At 49.5% G+C, this 17,739-nt stretch overlaps 2 protein-coding genes across 3 annotated transcripts; both read right to left on the reverse strand.

The window, feature by feature from the left end:
* On the reverse strand, positions 1 to 14,121 carry NCLN (nicalin). 2 transcript variants are annotated; one of them, XM_066566211.1, is made up of 16 exons: positions 13,919 to 14,121; positions 10,151 to 10,341; positions 9,419 to 9,563; positions 8,715 to 8,809; positions 8,445 to 8,525; positions 8,129 to 8,232; positions 7,361 to 7,449; positions 7,090 to 7,229; positions 6,541 to 6,719; positions 6,294 to 6,381; positions 6,152 to 6,190; positions 5,887 to 6,050; positions 5,240 to 5,293; positions 5,070 to 5,148; positions 3,799 to 3,895; positions 1 to 2,485 (listed from the first exon to the last, which is right to left on the reverse strand). In XM_066566211.1, the coding sequence occupies exons 1-15, from the start codon at positions 14,097 to 14,099 to the stop codon at positions 3,836 to 3,838; spliced, it is 1,689 nt and encodes a 562-aa protein (XP_066422308.1). In that variant the 5' UTR covers positions 14,100 to 14,121; the 3' UTR covers positions 1 to 2,485; positions 3,799 to 3,835. The 2 variants fall into 2 exon arrangements, with proteins under 2 accessions (XP_066422308.1, XP_066422307.1); XM_066566210.1 differs by having other exon boundaries at positions 1 to 3,895.
* A 1,393-nt stretch (positions 14,122 to 15,514) lies between these two features.
* On the reverse strand, positions 15,515 to 16,720 carry S1PR4 (sphingosine-1-phosphate receptor 4). Its single transcript, XM_066566212.1, has one exon. It carries the CDS (start codon positions 16,718 to 16,720, stop codon positions 15,515 to 15,517), a length of 1,206 nt encoding a protein of 401 aa, XP_066422309.1.
* Between the last annotated feature and the right edge of the window lie 1,019 nt (positions 16,721 to 17,739).

Raw genomic sequence — 17,739 nt, forward strand, 5'->3', positions numbered from 1 at the left:
TGTTTTGCATAGAATCTTTAATTGCTTCACATGAGCACAAACCTTCAGAATGAACAGGAATTTGCTCACCTCAAGGTGCTGGAATCATGCTTGGAGTGTGTAAATGTTTTCTGTCATACTATTTTGACTAGGCAGGATGAAGCTTTTAAATACATCAATTTTCTCCCGTTTTCTAGAGGTGTCTATTCCTCCAAATAATGCAAGGAGATTCCATTTTTGTGAGCAAATAGTTCTCTGACAAATCTATCCATCAATCCTATTCACTTGATTTATTTTCCAAGGGAAAAAGGGACAAACAAATAAAAAAACCCCCAAAGTTAAAATACTTAAATATTATTACATTTACAGTCCTAAAATATGTAAATCAACTGCATTGAATTTTCTATTAGCTTTTAAATATTCACCTCAATATACATTTGTTCTTCAGGGCACACAAGAGATAAATAATTGAGTTAACATTGCTAGATAAATCAAATCATTTTCCTGAGCTGCAAATATTCCAGATTATAACCTTGGAGTTGCTATGCAGTTACTACAAATAGAAACTAAACAGATTAAAGTGAGCAAGCAGGAGTCTACACTCAAGTACCCAGAGGCCCAATTTTCTGAGACATCCAGGAGCAGCCCCAGCATTTCAGTTTGGTGAGTCAAGACCAAATGAAATGTAAAACCCAGCTTAAACATGGGGTTTAAGGAGCAGCCTGGGATTTGGGTTTGGGCCATGAACAATGTAAGAGCATGAGATTTAAAACAAACAAAACACCCTCAAAACCAAGCCCCACAGCAATTTTGGGTATAGCTGTGGTTTTGAATGTCTAAATAGATTGTGGTGACTTCCAGCCACAGATAGCAGGAGACCTAATTCCATTCTGGCTTCAGGATTTTCTCTGCATTGAGTAGAGGAGTGGAGTTCATATTGCACAGCATTACTTCTCTCATTTGGGAGAGGAACTACAATAATCCAAATTACTCCCAAACAATTCCCAATAGTGCCCATGCAGGTGGAAGTGGAGAGAAGGAATTAACAGCTTCAGTTAAAACCTGCTGGAAAACCATTTTTTTTTTTTGTGAACTGCAGACTCTGACAGCAGCAGGACAACAGGTAAAGTCAGATAAATAGCAAAGAAAATGGATTTCTGGCTTGGATTTCTGCTAGCCACTAGTGTGTGGATGTGGATATAATGCTTTCCATGCTCTTCCCTACAGGCCAGGCAAACGCCTCAGAAAAAGAGGATAGGTAAAAATAAGGGCAACAAGAATCAGCTACACAGAGCTCTTCTGCAATGTTGTGGAGAACTTTTATTTGATCACAACACCTGTTGGATTTCTGCCTTTGTGTTGGTGACTGAATTGCTCAGTTATGCTGCAGTGCAGATCAGCTCCAGGGGCTCTTTGCAAGCTTCTCTGTTGACTTACCAAGGAAACAAAAATGTGGGAACTAAATTCAATCCCAGGATGGGGGCTCTGCTCCAGCTATGAGGAAGTTGGGATTTGACTATCTCAGATTTGAGCATTTATGTTTCAGTGCACGTGTACTTTGATCAAAAGCAAAAACTCCTTGATCTGTTGTAAAAACTACTTTTTATGGCAGCCAGGGAGAGAGAGACAAGAGGATTACAGGACAAACTAACATTGTGTGGGAGAGAGCAATGTACCATCCCAACTGCCCCTCAGGTTTATGAACTCTCCTCATTTTTCTTATCCATCTTTTTTTTTTTTAGGTTGTTTCCACTGGCTTCTGGCACAGCATCAGGAGTGTTAACAGTTCACTGCTGAGACCACACAGAGCTAAGGTGTTTCCTTTGTGCTACAGCCTCTGCATACAGACTGGCTGGAAGTTTTTCACTCTGAACTTCGAATTTCTCACCTGGAAGACTGAAGGCTGACAGTTTCCACAGCAAGGAACAAGTTCCAGGTCTGTTCTCTTCACTCTTGCCCACTACTGCCAGATTTTACACACATCAACTCAAGCTGCAGCAGCATTTCTAATATTATTTTTCTAATTTTTCTCAGCAAAGTAATCATTGAGACTGGTGAAATAATCTGCTAGACTGGAGGGAACACCACCTCCTTAAGTGTAACACACCAGAAATTGATGCTGCAGCTGGAGGGCTCAAACTACTCCCAGATATTCAGAGCCTACAGAGTTTTTCAGAGAGCCACTGCACCAGGCATGTTCTAAACCCACCCAGCCCAGGGCCTGCAGCTCCCCAGGGCACAGCAGATGCAGTTTCTATGGGCAGAGCATAAAAACCAGTGGAAAACAATCAAGGCTTGCCTTCCAGCCACTCCAGCAACTTCTGAAGTCATTATAAATTCATTTGGCAGAGGAGTGCCATGAGCACTTGAGGCATGCAGAGAGACACATTTCAAATGAGCACTCAAAAGATGAGGAAAAGGCAGATTTCCCTGGGTGGCTGATGGTTCTGGAGTGCTTGGCACCATGCTGGCACCTTGGTGAGCCACTGGCCCCCAGCAGGCTTTCCTGGAAAAGACAAGATCCTTTAAAGAACAAATTGCTACATATTGAAAGTAGCAGAAAGGACAAATCATGGGATAAGGGTACTCCAAGGAGATTAGAGTAAAATACACAAAGGAGGATGGAAATCAGTGCTTTGGTGCCCATCCAAAGGACAGGGACTGGCCACAACAACCCCTTTTCTAACAAGCAGACAGGAATCCACTGCTGGAATTCTCCTTGCATTCAAAAGAAAAAAGGTCCACCTCAAGTCAAAAAATAGCTTTCCAGCCTCTGTAGGATATGCTGCTTTAATTACAAGCAGTAGCTTAAATTTAAAAGAAAGTGTCACTGTGGCATGTGAAGAGACCTCAGGTACACAGAAGAGGTTACAGAAAAGGACTCAAACCTTGCTGGGTGGCAGGACAGTGCTCAGGGTTATCTTCTAGACCTACAGCTAGCCTAGGGCTTGTAGTATTTCAATAAATTTTCCAGGTCTGAGCTGCTCTTCTCTGGTGATAACAGAACCAGTTTGTGTAAGTACCTGGAACAGCACAGAACCTGATCCTGCAGCAGCTGGAGTAGGGAACACCCCTCAAAAATCAAGCAAGAATTTAGCACAGAGTGGTGGCAGCTGTGAACTGTTCAAGGACCAAAAACCCCCAGAGAAATCAAGTACACAGCAAAATGCATCCTGCAAGAGAGACAGAACAGAACCTGTCCCTGGCAGAACCCTGATGCCAGAAACCCAATCTCAATCTTTCCTCATCCTGTAATAACCCTCAAGATCACTCCCAGTGCACCTCCTAAAAGGGGGAGAGTTTGAATAAAATGCAAGAAGGTGCTTGCTGCAGACACTGCTTGCTCAGCACAACTCCCTAAAGCCAGGCAGTGAACTCAGGGAAGAGGTGCCATAAGGAAACGTGCTAATTGCATTCTCTTTAATTTGCATGTGCACTTTTTGGTTTTTTCTTTTAAACAACTACTCCAAGTCCTTGTTTGCTGGGCAGAGATGCTGTAGTTTCAGTTCCCAGGCTGGCTATATGTGACAGTGTCCATGAAGGTGCTAGACTTTGGGTGACACTCAAGAGAAGCTGCTCAAAAATCAAACTGCAGGAATTGCTGAAGTCTCTCAGCCTCTCCCTCACCAAAATGCAAAGGAAAAACCAGACATGGTACAAGTCAGGGGAAGAAGGTGAAGAAAAGCACTTCAAAGGTGCACAGGAGTTAAAATTTCATTTGCTTTATGCCTTCCTCCCCTCTATACAGTAGCAAAGAGGAGACAAAGGAAAAGGAGCAGCAGGGTTCAGTGGAAGGCAGAAGGTTCCCAATGGGCTCACCGATGGCTCAGTGCTGCTGGGTGGGGGACTTGGTGCTTCACTGCTGCTTGGTTTTAAGGGATAATCTCTGTATCAACTTGTAAAGGAGACCAAAGTGCTGGAAACAGAAGGGAAAAAAAGTAACCATGACAGTTCTAAACACACAGCTTAGCAGAAGACTTAAAACAACACCAGTAAATGCAATGCCTTGTTTGCATCAACCTCTCATCCTGAAGATGGAGTGGGACTTGATGGATGAGGAATTATGACAAGGAAGCCAAGTTATACAGAAAATGATGGCTTACAGAAGTGTTTGTGCAGGTCTGTACCACCTCATTGTGAAGATGTGTTAAAGATTTTTTAATTTTTTATTTTTAATGCAATTCTGTTCCCTCTGAAGGCGAGGAGAAAGCTTCAGATTTCAACACATGGAGCTCCTGGTCTCTATAGAAACACTGCTGCCAGCAGATCCAGGAAGGTAAAAATGAACCAGGCAAACAGAGATTCCCAGCAATTCACAATTCTTTAACTGGATCCACTCTTTTACCATTTCCCCAGTGACTTAGAAATTCACTTAATTCCTCTTTTGATTTTGGTGGGATTGATTGTATTTTGACTTGATATTTGACAGATGTAACAAGACCCAGGCTTCAAATAATTTCAAATTCAAATAACAGAACTAATGAAGATTGCTAATAGGGATCAAAGTATGTTTTCCCTTTTGTTTATATTCTTACACATTTTAAATGCTTGTGGTTTCCCTAAACAAATAATAGACACAAATAACACAAAGTGATCAAAATTGAGAGTGATGTAAAAATCTTCCCTTTCATGAACCCAGGCAGGAACAAAGCCTGGCTCACACTGTCCTGGTTAACACTGACACAAAAATTACATTTAATTTGGCTGGCCAAGGCATGGAGTATCCCATTCCCAGAGGTATGGACACAGGATGTATTTCTGGTTTCCTTGAAAAAAGAAAGCAGAACTCTGAAGATGCATTTCTAAGCTGCATCCCAAGTTCAGATATTTCCTAGTAGTACAAGCTACAAACCAAAGTAACTAAAATTTGTTGTAAAGTTTCAGTTTGGAGCCAAAATAGGTTAGCAAGTGAGTTATGCATGTCCTTGAGTACAAGAAACAGCTCTAAAAACCAGGTTTGCATTAGAATGGCAAGAGACTGCCTACAGCACAGATAAGTGGCATTATTATTCCAGCTTTAGTGCTGGCACTGTGTGAATTTCTGTATCTAACTTGTTTTATAAGGAAAATAATCCATTTGTGTCTCTTACCTGCACTGCAACATAGGCAACACCAAGGTACGCTGCAATACAGACAGCCAGGAGCAGGTCAAAGATTGCTGGCTTGACCCTGGAAGAAGGGAAAGGGAACATGAAATTGCTGCAGCAGTTCCTGCCAGGGGGTGAGACAACAGCCCAGCATGCCCAGAGGAATTCCATACCTGTATGCATTCATCACCTGCTTCAGCTGGTCATAGAAAACAAACTCGGGGTCCCTGCGCAAAGGAGAAATTGTTCAGGTTTTGCTGCATTTCTTGACCCTGCAGTCAGGACAGCCCAGAGCTGCTCCCAAGTTCACCCAACCAGGCAAGCATGACCACCCCCCACACTGGTTTTGAGCTGGTTTTAGTCATCAGGACTTTGTTTTCCTACTCTCAGAAGCCCAAGGACACAATTCAGAACTCATGCTGGTGTTCAGCTGTCTCCAAAGAGGCTGAACATGAAAGATTCCTCCCTCTGTTCACTAAAACAGCTTCAGCCCGAGCAGGTTCAACAGGATGGAAGCTGTCTTTTTGTAATTAACCAAAAATTAGCCTTCTCCTGCTCTGAGAGTGGGAAAAGTGGAATCAAAACAGTTTAAAACCAAGCTTTTCAGACAGAGGGAGCTGCTGTGCCTTGTTCCTGTGCTGTGAGGAATCACAAGCAGCTTTCTCTGGGAGAACACCAAGCATGAACCAAAACTGACAGGAGAGCAGGAAAGAACAAAGCTGCATGTGAAGAAACCAGGAAACTGCAGCTCAGAGACAAAATTCTGTCTGGGGGAAGCCAGTTTGCATGGCCTGGCTGGTTTTTTCATGTCTTTTCTCACCGTTTGTCTGCCTTCACATGATGCTGCTTGACATCCTTCAGGTAACGTCCCATGTAATATTCTAAGGTGTTGAGGAAGGTGCTGTCCTTATCAATCAGCTGGGCAGCCCTGGGCTGGCTGCTCAGCCAGTCCATCACTGACTCCAGTTGTTCCTGCTGGATTTGCTGCAGAAAAATACCACCAGAGAAAGGGAGTCAATCACACATCAGAGCTCTCTCCCAGACTCTGGGTTCCACAGGTTACAATAATAATGCACTGTGCTTACCATCTGATCTGTGAAGATCTGCATGTCTGCAGGTGCTCCCTGCAAGGGAAAATGGAAAAAAAAAAAAATCAACCCAGGTTATTATTGAGCTTGGCTGGGGAGGACAAGTCTGGCCAGCACTGCCACAGTGGGCACCTCTTACCTTTTCTGTTAGATTGTAGATGACCCTTGTCAAAGCCTCAGCAATGATCTGAGTATTCCTGGTCAGTGCTTTAGTGTCTATTCGTGCCCTAAAGCAGAAGAGGGAATCATGAACTTGCCACAAACACCCACTTTTCACTGAGCCTGAACCCAAGCCCAGCTCCAACATTAGCCAGCTATACCCTGACCACCAGAACAGCACAAACAGTTGTGAGGCCAAGTTTCTGGGCTGGATTTGGAGGCCTCACCTCCTGTCCATGATGCTGTTGCGCAGGCTGTCCCTGTGGCTCTCCAGGTGGGAGATGGTGAAGGCCGGCAGGCGCCGGATGGCGAAGCGCTCGTGCTCCCACGCCAGCATGTCCTCTGCCAGGTTGATCTTCTTGTGCACCATGGAGAACTTCACCTCTGGGAACTGGTTGGCAACAACCTGAGGACAAGGGGAACACCATTCAGGGGTGCTGCCCGCTGCAGAGTCCCACCCTGCACTGCCCTGCCTGCCTACACCCACTTCTGTGTGCTCCAGAATGTAAGGTGCAAGTTATTGACTGATATTATTAAAGCTGTTTTTTTATAATTATTTTCAGGTCAAAAAGAGCTGGTTTAATGTCTGTACAGGGTAGCATTTGCAGATCTAGTGTGCTTCACTTGGGACTGTGGCATGTGGATTTGTCTGCACTTCAAATCAAGTGATTCTAATTAATACATGAGTTATTTCAATAGCACACCCTTTCTTCATATCTTCACCTCTCATGGAGAGCTGTATAGTAAGTCCCAAATTCCCATGAACTTTTCCTTACCATCTCCAGTTCTCTCAGAAATGCATGCTGCAAGGTGCCCTCCTTGGGAGGCTTTGAGACATGAAGATGAAGGCTATTGCCCCTGCCCAGGGTGTCAAGGCAGAGAACAAATGCTACATTGTCCTGCAGCAGGCTGGAATCTGGAACAGAAAAACCCAAACCTTTATTGCTATGTCTTGTGCTGGGATTTCCACCCCTCCTAAAAAAGCAAGGATTCTCATAGGAGAGCTGATTAATTATAGACTTTTAACACAGCCAGCCCCTTACTCACCAGTGTGGTCCAAATTATCCTCCAGCCACCTCTTAGTTCCTTGATAATTAAACTTGCCACCTCCAGATGCAAAGAACAGCAAGTTATACCTGCCCATCAAAGAAACCAGAAAAGGGTGAGCATGCTGCACTCCAAGAATTCCTGCACTCAGGAATTGGAATTGCACTCAGGAATTCCTGCACTTGGAGGTGTGGTGAAATCACAACCACCTGCACCTGACATCCAAGGCAAACTGCCCATCACTGTCTCAGACATCTTTTATGAAAAATCCTTTCCTTAGGATTTTTCCTCCTGAGAAGCTGAGAGGCCTCAGGAACAAAATGTAAGCAATGGTTATCTGCTGCTGTGGAATGCAACAGGTGCATCTGTGATTGGCCTCATGTGGTTGTTTCTAATTAATGGCCAATCACAGTCCAGCTGGCTCAGACAGAGAGCCAAGACACAAACCTTTGTTATCATTCTTTCCTATTCTATTCTTACCTTAGCCAGCCTTCTGATGAAACCTTTTCTTCTATTCTTTTAGTATAGTTTTAATGTAATATATATCATAAAATAATAAATCAGCCTTCTGAAACATGGAGTCAGATCCTCATCTCTCCCCTCAGCCTGAGACCCCTGTGAACACGGTCACACCTCACCACTTCCCACATACTCAGGAGAAATTAAAATTGAGGAGCTCCCAGTGCTTGAGGATGGAATCTGCTTCCCACAAAATCCCCTGCACGTGTCAGCTACACACATTTAACCCCAAACAGAGCAGTTCCTCACCCAGCATGGGTCCTCCTGTAGGTGTAGAGCCGAGAGAACAGCCTGGCCAGTTCCAGCAGCACTGAGATTCCACTGCCATTGGAGTCAGCCCCGTGGGACAGCCACTGCAGGATGAGGTGGGACAGACACAAGGTGACAAAGCTACACTGGCTCTCAGCTACCACAGCAGCTGCAGGACAGCACAGCACAGCACTGGGCTCCATTTGTAGCTGCCCCACAGCCCTAAGGCCAAGAAAAGACACAGAAGCTGCCCCACAGACTTAAGGCAGAGGGAAAAAGGACAGGAACAGAGAGCTGCAGGAAAAAAAATACTCACTGGAGCCACTCCAAAGGAATCATAGTGGGCAACTATCACAACAGTGGGCAGGTCTTCTCCACCTAGCCCTGTCAGCCTTCCCTGCAGAGGAAAGAAAAAGAGCAGTGTCACTCCCCATCAGCTCTTGTGTGCCTGTACAAGGACAGCCTGACTTCTACATTCCTGCTGAGTCTGCTGTGGCCTCAGTTCAGATACCTGGCTGAGATTCCCCTGACCAAATGTCTGATAAAATCCCAATAAAAGAAGTCACCTCATCCATCCACAACTCACCTCCACACTGGGGATGAGCCAGTCATTGATAGCTTTGCTTTGAGCCCCACTGGTCACCATCTGGAAGCCATTGGCAGTTGCTGTGTGCAGCAGAACTGAAACAAAAACACCAAAAAACCCCCACAATGTACACCTGGGGAAGTTTCATCCCTTCCTTTCCCCTGCTAACTGAGCTTTGGAAAGACCAGCTTTAAACCATTTAAGCCCTCTCAGTTGTCACTGGTGTTTATGCAATGACACAGAATCTTGGTGCTTTTTCATTCTGTCCTGAAATCCCAGTATTTTGGCTGGTCAAAAACTTCTCCCCAGCAGTACTGAAATTAGTCATAAGCAGCAGGTCAATAACACAGTCACACTATTTACATGGAAGCATCAAACTGACTTGTGGTCAGAAAAAAAGCTTCAGTTTCTACCAACACACCATCATCACTTAACGTTTTCAATGTTGGTTTAACCTAGTTTTGATTTCTACCTTACTTGAAACAGTGTGAGACTGAGAACTTCCTGCAACTGTATGTCCAAATATAGTCAAGTAATGTTTTCTCATACTGTGCTTTTCTTCCACTCAATCTCTAAACACTTTGACAAAGACAGAATAATCACAAAGGTGGCAGAACACTGGTTCATGGTGCACAGCAGACTCCTCCCAGAGGTGGGAACAGCCCTGTCTTCCTCAGAACTTTTTCCTCCTTGCTAGAACTCACCTTCTGCAGCTGAGGCAGAACCCTGTGATGCAGAAGCAGCCCGTGTTTGCTCATAGATAGACAGCAGCTCCTCATCTTCCACTGCAAAGTAGACTGGCACAATGGTTTCCATAGCAAGCATTTCTGGCTCTATCTCCATGAATTGCTGAAGATTTAAGCAAGACACAAACTTAACATCTGCTAAACACGAGAGGTGTCACTATGATATTTTATGAAAAATCTTTTTGTTAAGATTTTTTCTCCTGAGAAGCTGAGAAGCCTCAGAAATGAAATGTAAACAATAATTATCTGCTGCTATGGAATGCAACAGGTGCATCTTTGATTGGCCTCATGTGGTTGTTTCTAATTAATGGCCAATCACAGTCCAACTGGCTCAGACTCTCTGGTCAGTCACAAGATTTTATTATCATTCCTTTCTATTCCTTGGTAGCCTTCTGATGAAATCCTTTCTTCTATTCTTTTAGTATAGTTTTAATATAATATATATCATAAAATAATAAATCAGCCTTCTGAAACATAAAGTCAAAATTCTCATCTCTTCCCTTGTCCTGGGACCCCTGTGAACACCCCCACAGAGAGGTGTCAAGAAAAAATCAACAACCAAAGCAGAGAGAGTTGTTTTAAAATTAGAATACAACTTGTTGTGTGTTCCAACAAAATCTTCCAGCCCTGCAGCGACCAATTTCCCCGATGCACCTCCCATGGGAAGGGGAAGAAAACTTTTTTGCTTACCCTCACGACATCCTGGGGCACAGAGGAGATGGATCGTGGCAGGATGATCACCACAGCCCCTGCTGACTGGCGCAGAGCCTTCTGGTACTGCTCGTAGGAGAAGTCCACCAGCCTCATCATGACGCAGCGGCGGCTCAGCACGTCCGCTTCGACAGTGCGCGCCTCCGTGTTCAGCACGGCGCTCCTGGTGCCTGCCAGCAGGGAAAGCAGGAGGGCTGCTGAGGAACTGCACCTCATCCCCCCTTGCTCCAGCCTGCCTCCTGCTCAGAAGGCTCCTGGGGACAGTCTGATGGGCTGCAGAGAGGCCAGAAGCTGCACAAAGCTGACTTGGCCTCCTTGTCCTCGTCAGAGATGGAGCAGAGGTCTGTGGGTTTTCCTGTGCAGCCACAATCTGCCAGACCCCCTTTGTTGCACACCCCACAGCCTCACTTTCCAGTCTATACCCTGCCAGACCCCTTGTTCCACATCCCACAGCCTCACCTTCCAGTCTAAATCCTGCCAGATCTCCTTTGTTGCACACCACAGCCTCACCTTCCAACCTAAGTCCTGCCAAACACCCCTTGTTCCACACCCCACAACTTCACCTTCCAACCTAAATCCTGCCAGACCTCTTGTTCCACAACCCACACCTTCACCTTCCAGTCTACACCCTGCCAGACCTCCTGTTCCACACCCCACAGCTTCATGTTCCAATTCTACATCCTGCTAGATCCTATGTTCCATGCCCCACAGCCTCACCTTCCAGCCTAAATCCTGCCAAACACCCCTTGTTCTACACCCTACAACTTCATCTTTTAGGCTAAATCCTGCCAGATACCCCTTGTTCCACATCCCACAGCCTCACCTTCCAGCCTAAATCCTGCCAGATCTCCTTTGTTGCACACCACAGCCTCACCTGCCAGTTCTACAGCCTACCAAACCCCCTTGTTCCACACCCCACAGCTTCACCTTCCAGTCTACACCCTGCCAGACCCTTTGTTCCACACCCCACAACCTCACCCTCCAGCCTAAATCCTTCCAGACCCCTTTGTTCCACACCCCACAACCTCACCTTCCAGCCTAAATCCTTCCAGACCCCTTTGTTCCACACCCCACAGCCTCACCTTCCAGCCTAAATCCTGCCAAACACCCCTTGTTCTACACCCTACAACTTCACCTTTTAGGCTAAATCCTGCCAGATCCCCCTTGTTCCACACCCCACAGCTTCACCTTCCAGTCTAAATCCTCAACACAACACTCAGGTTACCTGTCTGCTCACCTGCACCTGATAACCAACACACCTGGACACAGCCTGGCCTCTCCAGAGCCTCCCCCAGCTGGAGGATTGAGCTGCAGAAGCCCCTGATGAAAGGACACCACACTGCCCCATGTCACCCCAAGGGACACCAGACTGGCCCAAGTAACCCCAAGGGACACCAGACTGGCCCATGTCACCCCAAGGGACACCAGACTGGCCCAAGTAACCCCAAGGAAGGTTCTGGAGGAGCAGGCTGCTCCTCAGGGCTCACCCTCTCCTGCTCTCAGTTCCAGCAGATCAAATCCCCCACTGGAAATGCAATCCCCTGGGAGCACACAGCAGGCTTGCCAGAAGCTCCTGCATTCCCCAAGGGAGGGCCAAAAGGACATCTTGTGCAAATAGAGAGGGTCAAACCACCCTATAATTTATAATTCAATTTCTTCTTCGATAACTTTGGCACCTCCATTGGAGATCTCATCATTCTGGGTCCTCACACAGGGACAGACAAGGTGCTCCAGCCTCTGTCAAACAGGAGCATTGCTAAGAACTACATTTAAACCTGGCTTAGCTTAATTCTAACATTAGTTTGGTCACAGAAACACCTAAACAAGAAAAATCTGCATTTCCCCTGCACAGTATCAGTGAGGGCCACACACCCAGAAACAGAGGCCAGGCACAATGTGAATTCTCCCCACAGACCTCTGACACTAAACAAACAAATATTAACAGCACCACCACTCCAACCAGAGAAAAACAATTCAAAGTGAGGATAATCCCTCCACCATTCCCAAAGGAATGACGTGTAAACACAGCAATGTGTGCACCTGAAGTTCTGCTCTCTCTGCCATCTAAGCAGAGCAGACACAACAGTATTTTCCTGACAGCTTCATTTTCTGTAGTTTCTCCACAAAGAGCTGGTTAATAATCACTCATTTACAAACTAAAGAATTCTCATTCTATCAGTATTAGAGGAACTCCAAGCTTGTTCTTAAATTGCTCCATGAGTGGTGCTGACAAAAATCTCTTCCCTCTGCAAGAGGAGGTTGAGCAGCAACCTGTTACTTGGTATTTTTGGAAAAAAAATACAAGAATCTGGAACAACAAATCAGCTCAGTTGGTCAGAGCATGGTGCTAATAACACCAAGGTTATGGGTTTGATCCCTTTGAGAGTTGGACTCTGTGCTTCTTGTGGGTCCCTTCCAACTCAGACTGCTCTGAAATGCAGCTTTTATCCTGAAGGACATCTCAGAACACACAGGAACAGGAACAGCAGCTACCCAAAGGGAGCAGGAAGGAACAAAGGAAACAGCCTACCAAGCTAAAAGGCTCCAGGAAAAGAAACAGCAGAAAAAGTAAACTGGAAGCATCTTAAAAAAATAACAGCTGGCTTTTCAAGAGGTCACAAAATTGTGAGCACTTGGGTAGAGGGGACATTCAGGCAAGCAAAATGAAAGCCAGCTGAATCAGATCCCTGCTAAGCCTGTCAGCAAACAGCTCCCAGCACCTGAGCAAAGAGAGAGAGCCCTAACCCCATGCAGGGCCTGCCCTGGAGCTCCTGAGGCTGCCAGCAAAGGAGCCCTCAAGGTGTGGACACCTTCTGAGAAACTGTCATGCAAGAACCCAGAAAGAATTTCATTTATTTAGAAGCCAGCAGAAGCATGAAGTGTTTAAGAAGTACACAGGCACAGCTGCAATTAATATCTTATGTATTTGAACTTATTAAGATCTGAAAGAATGAGAGGTGGTGTCTCATGGACAGCACAAACTAAAAGTGAGGCTGTTCATTGTTAAATCTACAGGAAGAGTCACTCACAGACAGAACACATGCCCTGGCCTGGAATAAAATCTCTACAGAAGACCCAGAAACAACCTTTGATTCTGGGTTTGTGGGCACACAGGGGAGGAGGCTGAGGGCTGCAGCACCTCAAGGACTCCAGCACAGGGCGTGTCTCTGACCCAGAGAAAGGTGTTGCACAAGCAGCAGGCTGCAAGTGAGAGAACAGAGGAAGTAAAGGTCAGTTGTAACACAGGGGGAGGACTGGCTCTGAAATGGAGCCACTGGAGCAACACAGAGCTGAGGATGAGGAGGATGAAGAGCAAAGAGGAATCAACCCGTCAATAAAGGAGTCAAAGGCAAAAGGACAAAGCTGAGCTCACACCCGAGTTTACCACAATGCAGGACCCCAAAACACAGAGCCCTGAGCCCACAGACCGGGCTCCTCGGCCACCTCCGGGTCACCCCCATGGAGCTCCAGCCCCTCTCCCGCTCGTGCCGGGCCCGGGCAGTGACACCCGGCCGGACGGGGCCCCCTGGGCACTGACACCCGGCCGGACCCGGGGCCCTCCTGCGGCCTCCCCCGCGCCTGGGCCCGGCCGCTGCCGCCTCTCAGAGCCCCCCGAGCCCTCCCCTAGGCCGGGCCGCCCTACCCTGGGTTCTCCCCGGGCGCGGGGCTCCCTTCCCACGGCCCCACCAGCCTTGAGGGAGCCGCTGCCGGCAGCACCGGGCCCGGCCGGGCCGTGCCGTTCCTTACCGTAGGGTTGCCCGCCCAGCTCATACTGCTGCATGCGGTAGACCGTGAACTCGTGCGCCGCCTCGGCGGCGGGCGGCGGCCCCAGCAGCAGGAGCACGGCGGGCACGAAGAGCAGGACGCTGAGCGGGAGGCACGAGGCCTTGAGCACCGACTCCAGCACCTCGCCCGCCTCCTCCAGCATCGCCGCGGCCCCGGTCCGCACTGCGGCCTGCTCGGCACGCACGGCGCGCCCCGCGCCGCACTACGGGACCCGTAGTTCGCTCGCCGCCGCGAGGGGCGCTGGGAGTTGTAGTCGCGGCAGCGCCGTGCGGGCCGCGGTGCCGCCGCCACGCCTTGGCCTGCAGGGGGCGCCCTCATCCCGGCCGGGAGCTCCCGAGCGCCCCCCAGCGGATGGGATGGAATGGGATAATGGGATGGGATAATGGGATGGGATGGGATGGGATGGGATGGGATAATGGGATGGGATAATGGGATGGGATGGGATCCATGGGATGGGATAATGGGATGGGATCTATGGGATGGGATGGGATCCATGGGATGGGATGGGATAATGGGATGAAATGGGATCCATGGGATGGGATCCATGGGATGGGATGGGATCCATGGGATGGGATGAACAGGATGGAGTGGGATGGGATGAATGGGACAGGACAGGATGGGATGAACAGGACCTGCTGCCCCCTGAGCAGGGCAATCCCCCCGTCCTGAGAACAGGAGGGCAGCTCCAGCTGTCCCCAGACTACAAAAACATCCCCCAGGCAGTACCTGGCCTCCAGAGGAAAAAAAATCGAAGCAAATCACCCCAAGGCTTTCTGAACACCCTGATTTATTGCAAAACAAACGGGCTGCATGCTCAGCTCCTGCAGAGGGGCTGGGCCGGCACTGTGAGTCCCCGGTGCTTCTGTGTCCTTCTGGCACGGTGAGAGGAGGCATTTGGGTGCTGCTCTGGTTGTTCCCTGCATGGGAGAACAGAAGAGCAGGGATCTGAGGCACAAACTGGCTGTGTCTTCAGGCTCAGGATGGCACCAGGCTCCCCAGTCTCTCTGGGCACCTCCTTGTGCCCGTGCCAGTGCCAGCCCAGTCACTGCAGCTCGGTCACGGCATTTGTCCTGGCTCAGTGCCCAGCCTCTGCACCCTGGGGAGAGTCTGGGCTGTGGCTGCAGCCCTCTGCCATCCTCAGGCTGGGCATCAAGCTTGCATTCCTTCCCAGTAGCTGTGCCCATCACAGAAGGTCCAAAAGGATTCCAAAGCCTTGGAAGGGCCAGCTGGTTGGGGAAATCCACCCTATTTGCCACTGTGCCCTAAGGCAAAACACCCTCAGATGGGCAGCTACAGCACCTCTGCACACCCAAAGCACACACAAAAAACCTGAGAACTGCAGCTGTCCCAGCAGAGCATCCATCCCAAAACGTCCCTGTGTCTTTCACTCAATTCTAGGAGCTTTCACTCAATTCTAGGAGCAATTCCTGTCCCTGTGCTGCACCAGTCTGATGGGACTGCAAAGCCCAGTTCACAACTGCTCAGCCTTGCTACAGCCCTGCCAGGCCAGGAGCAGCCCCATGAGGTGCTGGGGGCTGTCTGGCACCTCTTTTCCCCTCACAGACTGGGCAGATTGCTCATCATGCTGGAGTTGCTGGACAGAGGCGCCCTGGGCCGAGCGCTGTGGGCCATGGCGCTGCGGAAGCTGTCCCGGCAGCGCAGGGAGCTCTCTGTGGAGGAGCCAGAGTTGATGTCTGAGATGACCACGCAGCTGCCAGGCCTGCAGAGCCCAGCCCTGACACAGCAGCAGCACAGCAGGCTGCCCACGGCCCGGCGAACCTCCACGCTCCGCAGCGAGTAGATGACGGGATTGACCCCTGAGTTGAGCAGCGCCAGAGCCAGGGTCCAGTCCAGGCTGTGCAGGTGGTTGCAGGCCCCGGTGTCACAGAACACATCCAAGAGCAGCAGCACAAAGAGAGGACTCCAGCAGACGATGAAAGCCCCCAGGATCATCAGCACCGTCTTCAGCAAGCGCAGGGAGCGCCGGCGGCCGTGCCGGGAGCAGCTTTGCTTGGAGCTGGCCTGCACCAGGAGGAAGATGGAGATGTAGAGCCCGATGATCCCCAGGAGGATAACACTGAACATCACCACGGAGAAGAGGATATAATTCTTGGAGTAGAGCGGCAGGAGCACGGAGCAGGCCTGGAAATCGCAGAGGCAGTTCCAGCCCAGCATGGGGAGCAGGCCGATGGCGAGGGCCAGCAGCCAGCAGGCCGCGATGAGGCCGCGCAGCCGCAGCGTCTTGCTGGCCTCGCTCTCAGCGATGGGCCTCACCATGGCGCCGTAACGCTCCACCGCCGTCACCAGCAGGCTGAAGGTGGAGGCGGCCAAGGCCACGAAGAGGATGCCCTCCCTGAGGAACCAGAGCTGAGGGGACAGCTGGAAGGTCTTGCTGCCCGACAGGCAGAGGTTGCAGAGATAGGCGATCCCTGCCAGGAGGTCGCTGAGGGTGATGCTGGCGATGCAGGAGTAGACCCAGCGGCGGCCCCGCAGGCAGCGCAGCACGGCCAGCAGCACCAGCAGGTTCTCCACGATGATGAGGCAGCTGATGATGGCGAAGGCCATGCGGAGAGGCCCCATGCCCTCGTCGGCCGAGTGCCGCCTGCTGAGCTTGCCTGAGAAGTTGTAGTGCTGCAGGATGATGTTGATGTTCCTGGCAGCGACCAGCTGCAGGCAGGAGGCTTTGGGGGAGAGCAGGTGAGCAGAGTCCAGGGGAAGGAGGAGGGAGCGATTCACCAGCCAGCCCAGCACTGGAGCAGCCATCTTCTGAGCCTGGGTCTGCACTCAGGGGGTGCTCGATGGAGGAAGGGTCAGGTGGGGCTTGGAGCAGAGCAGATCCTCTGTTTGAGGGCTGGAGCCAGCCCTGCTCAGCAGAGGTGAGAGTCAGAGCCCTGTCTGCCAGCCCTGCAGCACTGAAAGAGCAAGGGGAGAGGAGGGTGAGGTGTTTTGTAAGTCCACCCATGAGCATGGGCTTCCTGTTGTTTAATAAAGTTTCCTGTTGAGTGCCAGTATTGACATCTTTTCTAACAGCTGTCATCATTTCTTGATAAGGGTCTGGTTATTCTCAGCTTTGCTGTGGTTCTAAAGGTGTGACATGAGGGAAGAAACGTGCCAGGGGTGGAGCAGGCTGTTTCAAACAGGGACAACACCTCGATGGGTGGGGTCTGGGGGCCTGAACAGATCCAAGTGCTGGTAAGAGCACCCAGACAGCTCAAGACACAAAGTGCTTTTCCTGCTGTGCTACTCAGCTCACCCCTAGCCTGGCAGAGAGCCACTGCCTCTTCCTCAGCTGCCCTGTGCTCAGATCATCCCTCTTCCCTCTTGAGGAGGAAGATCCATGCTGTGACTCCATGGGCCCAGCTCCTGCCAGTCTCTCAGAACACACCCAGGCACATCCAGCCCTGTCTGTGCAGCAGCTCCTGGCACCTTTGGGGCTGCAGCTGAGCCTCAGCCCCTCCACTCCAAAGGGAACCAGCTGCTTCAAGCTGAGCACGTGCCCTGACACTGCAGCTACACCTTCAACTCACCAAGCACCTGCTAGAGATGGGCCAGGATCCTCCCACAGGCAGGGAAGGAGGCAAAAAGCTGCTGCTTCTCACCTTGGAGGAGGCACAAGGTGCTGAGACCAGAACCAAGGAACCAGAGCATGGCTGAAATGTTCATTTCCAGCATTGGCCTAATTCCTTATTGTTTGCTAAACTCAACAGGAAAGCCTTGGAACGTGCTATTCCCAACTGTGGCTGGGAATTTGCCTTTGCACTCACCTGTCATGGCTTGTGGGA

Source organism: Molothrus aeneus, chromosome 27 (genome assembly GCF_037042795.1).
Source record: "Molothrus aeneus isolate 106 chromosome 27, BPBGC_Maene_1.0, whole genome shotgun sequence".
NCBI lineage: Eukaryota > Metazoa > Chordata > Aves > Passeriformes > Icteridae > Molothrus > Molothrus aeneus.

What these genes read in the sequence shown, in the direction of transcription:
- NCLN (XM_066566211.1), bottom strand. Translation starts at nt 14,099, where the DNA reads ATGCTGGAGGAGGCGGGCGAGGTGCTGGAGTCGGTGCTCAAGGCCTCG. An exon ending in GCTGGGCGGGCAACCCTACG is followed by an intron (nt 10,342 to 13,918) that starts GTAAGGAACGGC and finishes CCCTGCTGGCAG; the next exon opens with GCACCAGGAGCGCCGTGCTG. An exon ending in TCTACAATCTAACAGAAAAG is followed by an intron (nt 6,191 to 6,293) that starts GTAAGAGGTGCC and finishes TTTCCCTTGCAG; the next exon opens with GGAGCACCTGCAGACATGCA.
- S1PR4 (XM_066566212.1), bottom strand. Translation starts at nt 16,720, where the DNA reads ATGGCTGCTCCAGTGCTGGGCTGGCTGGTGAATCGCTCCCTCCTCCTT.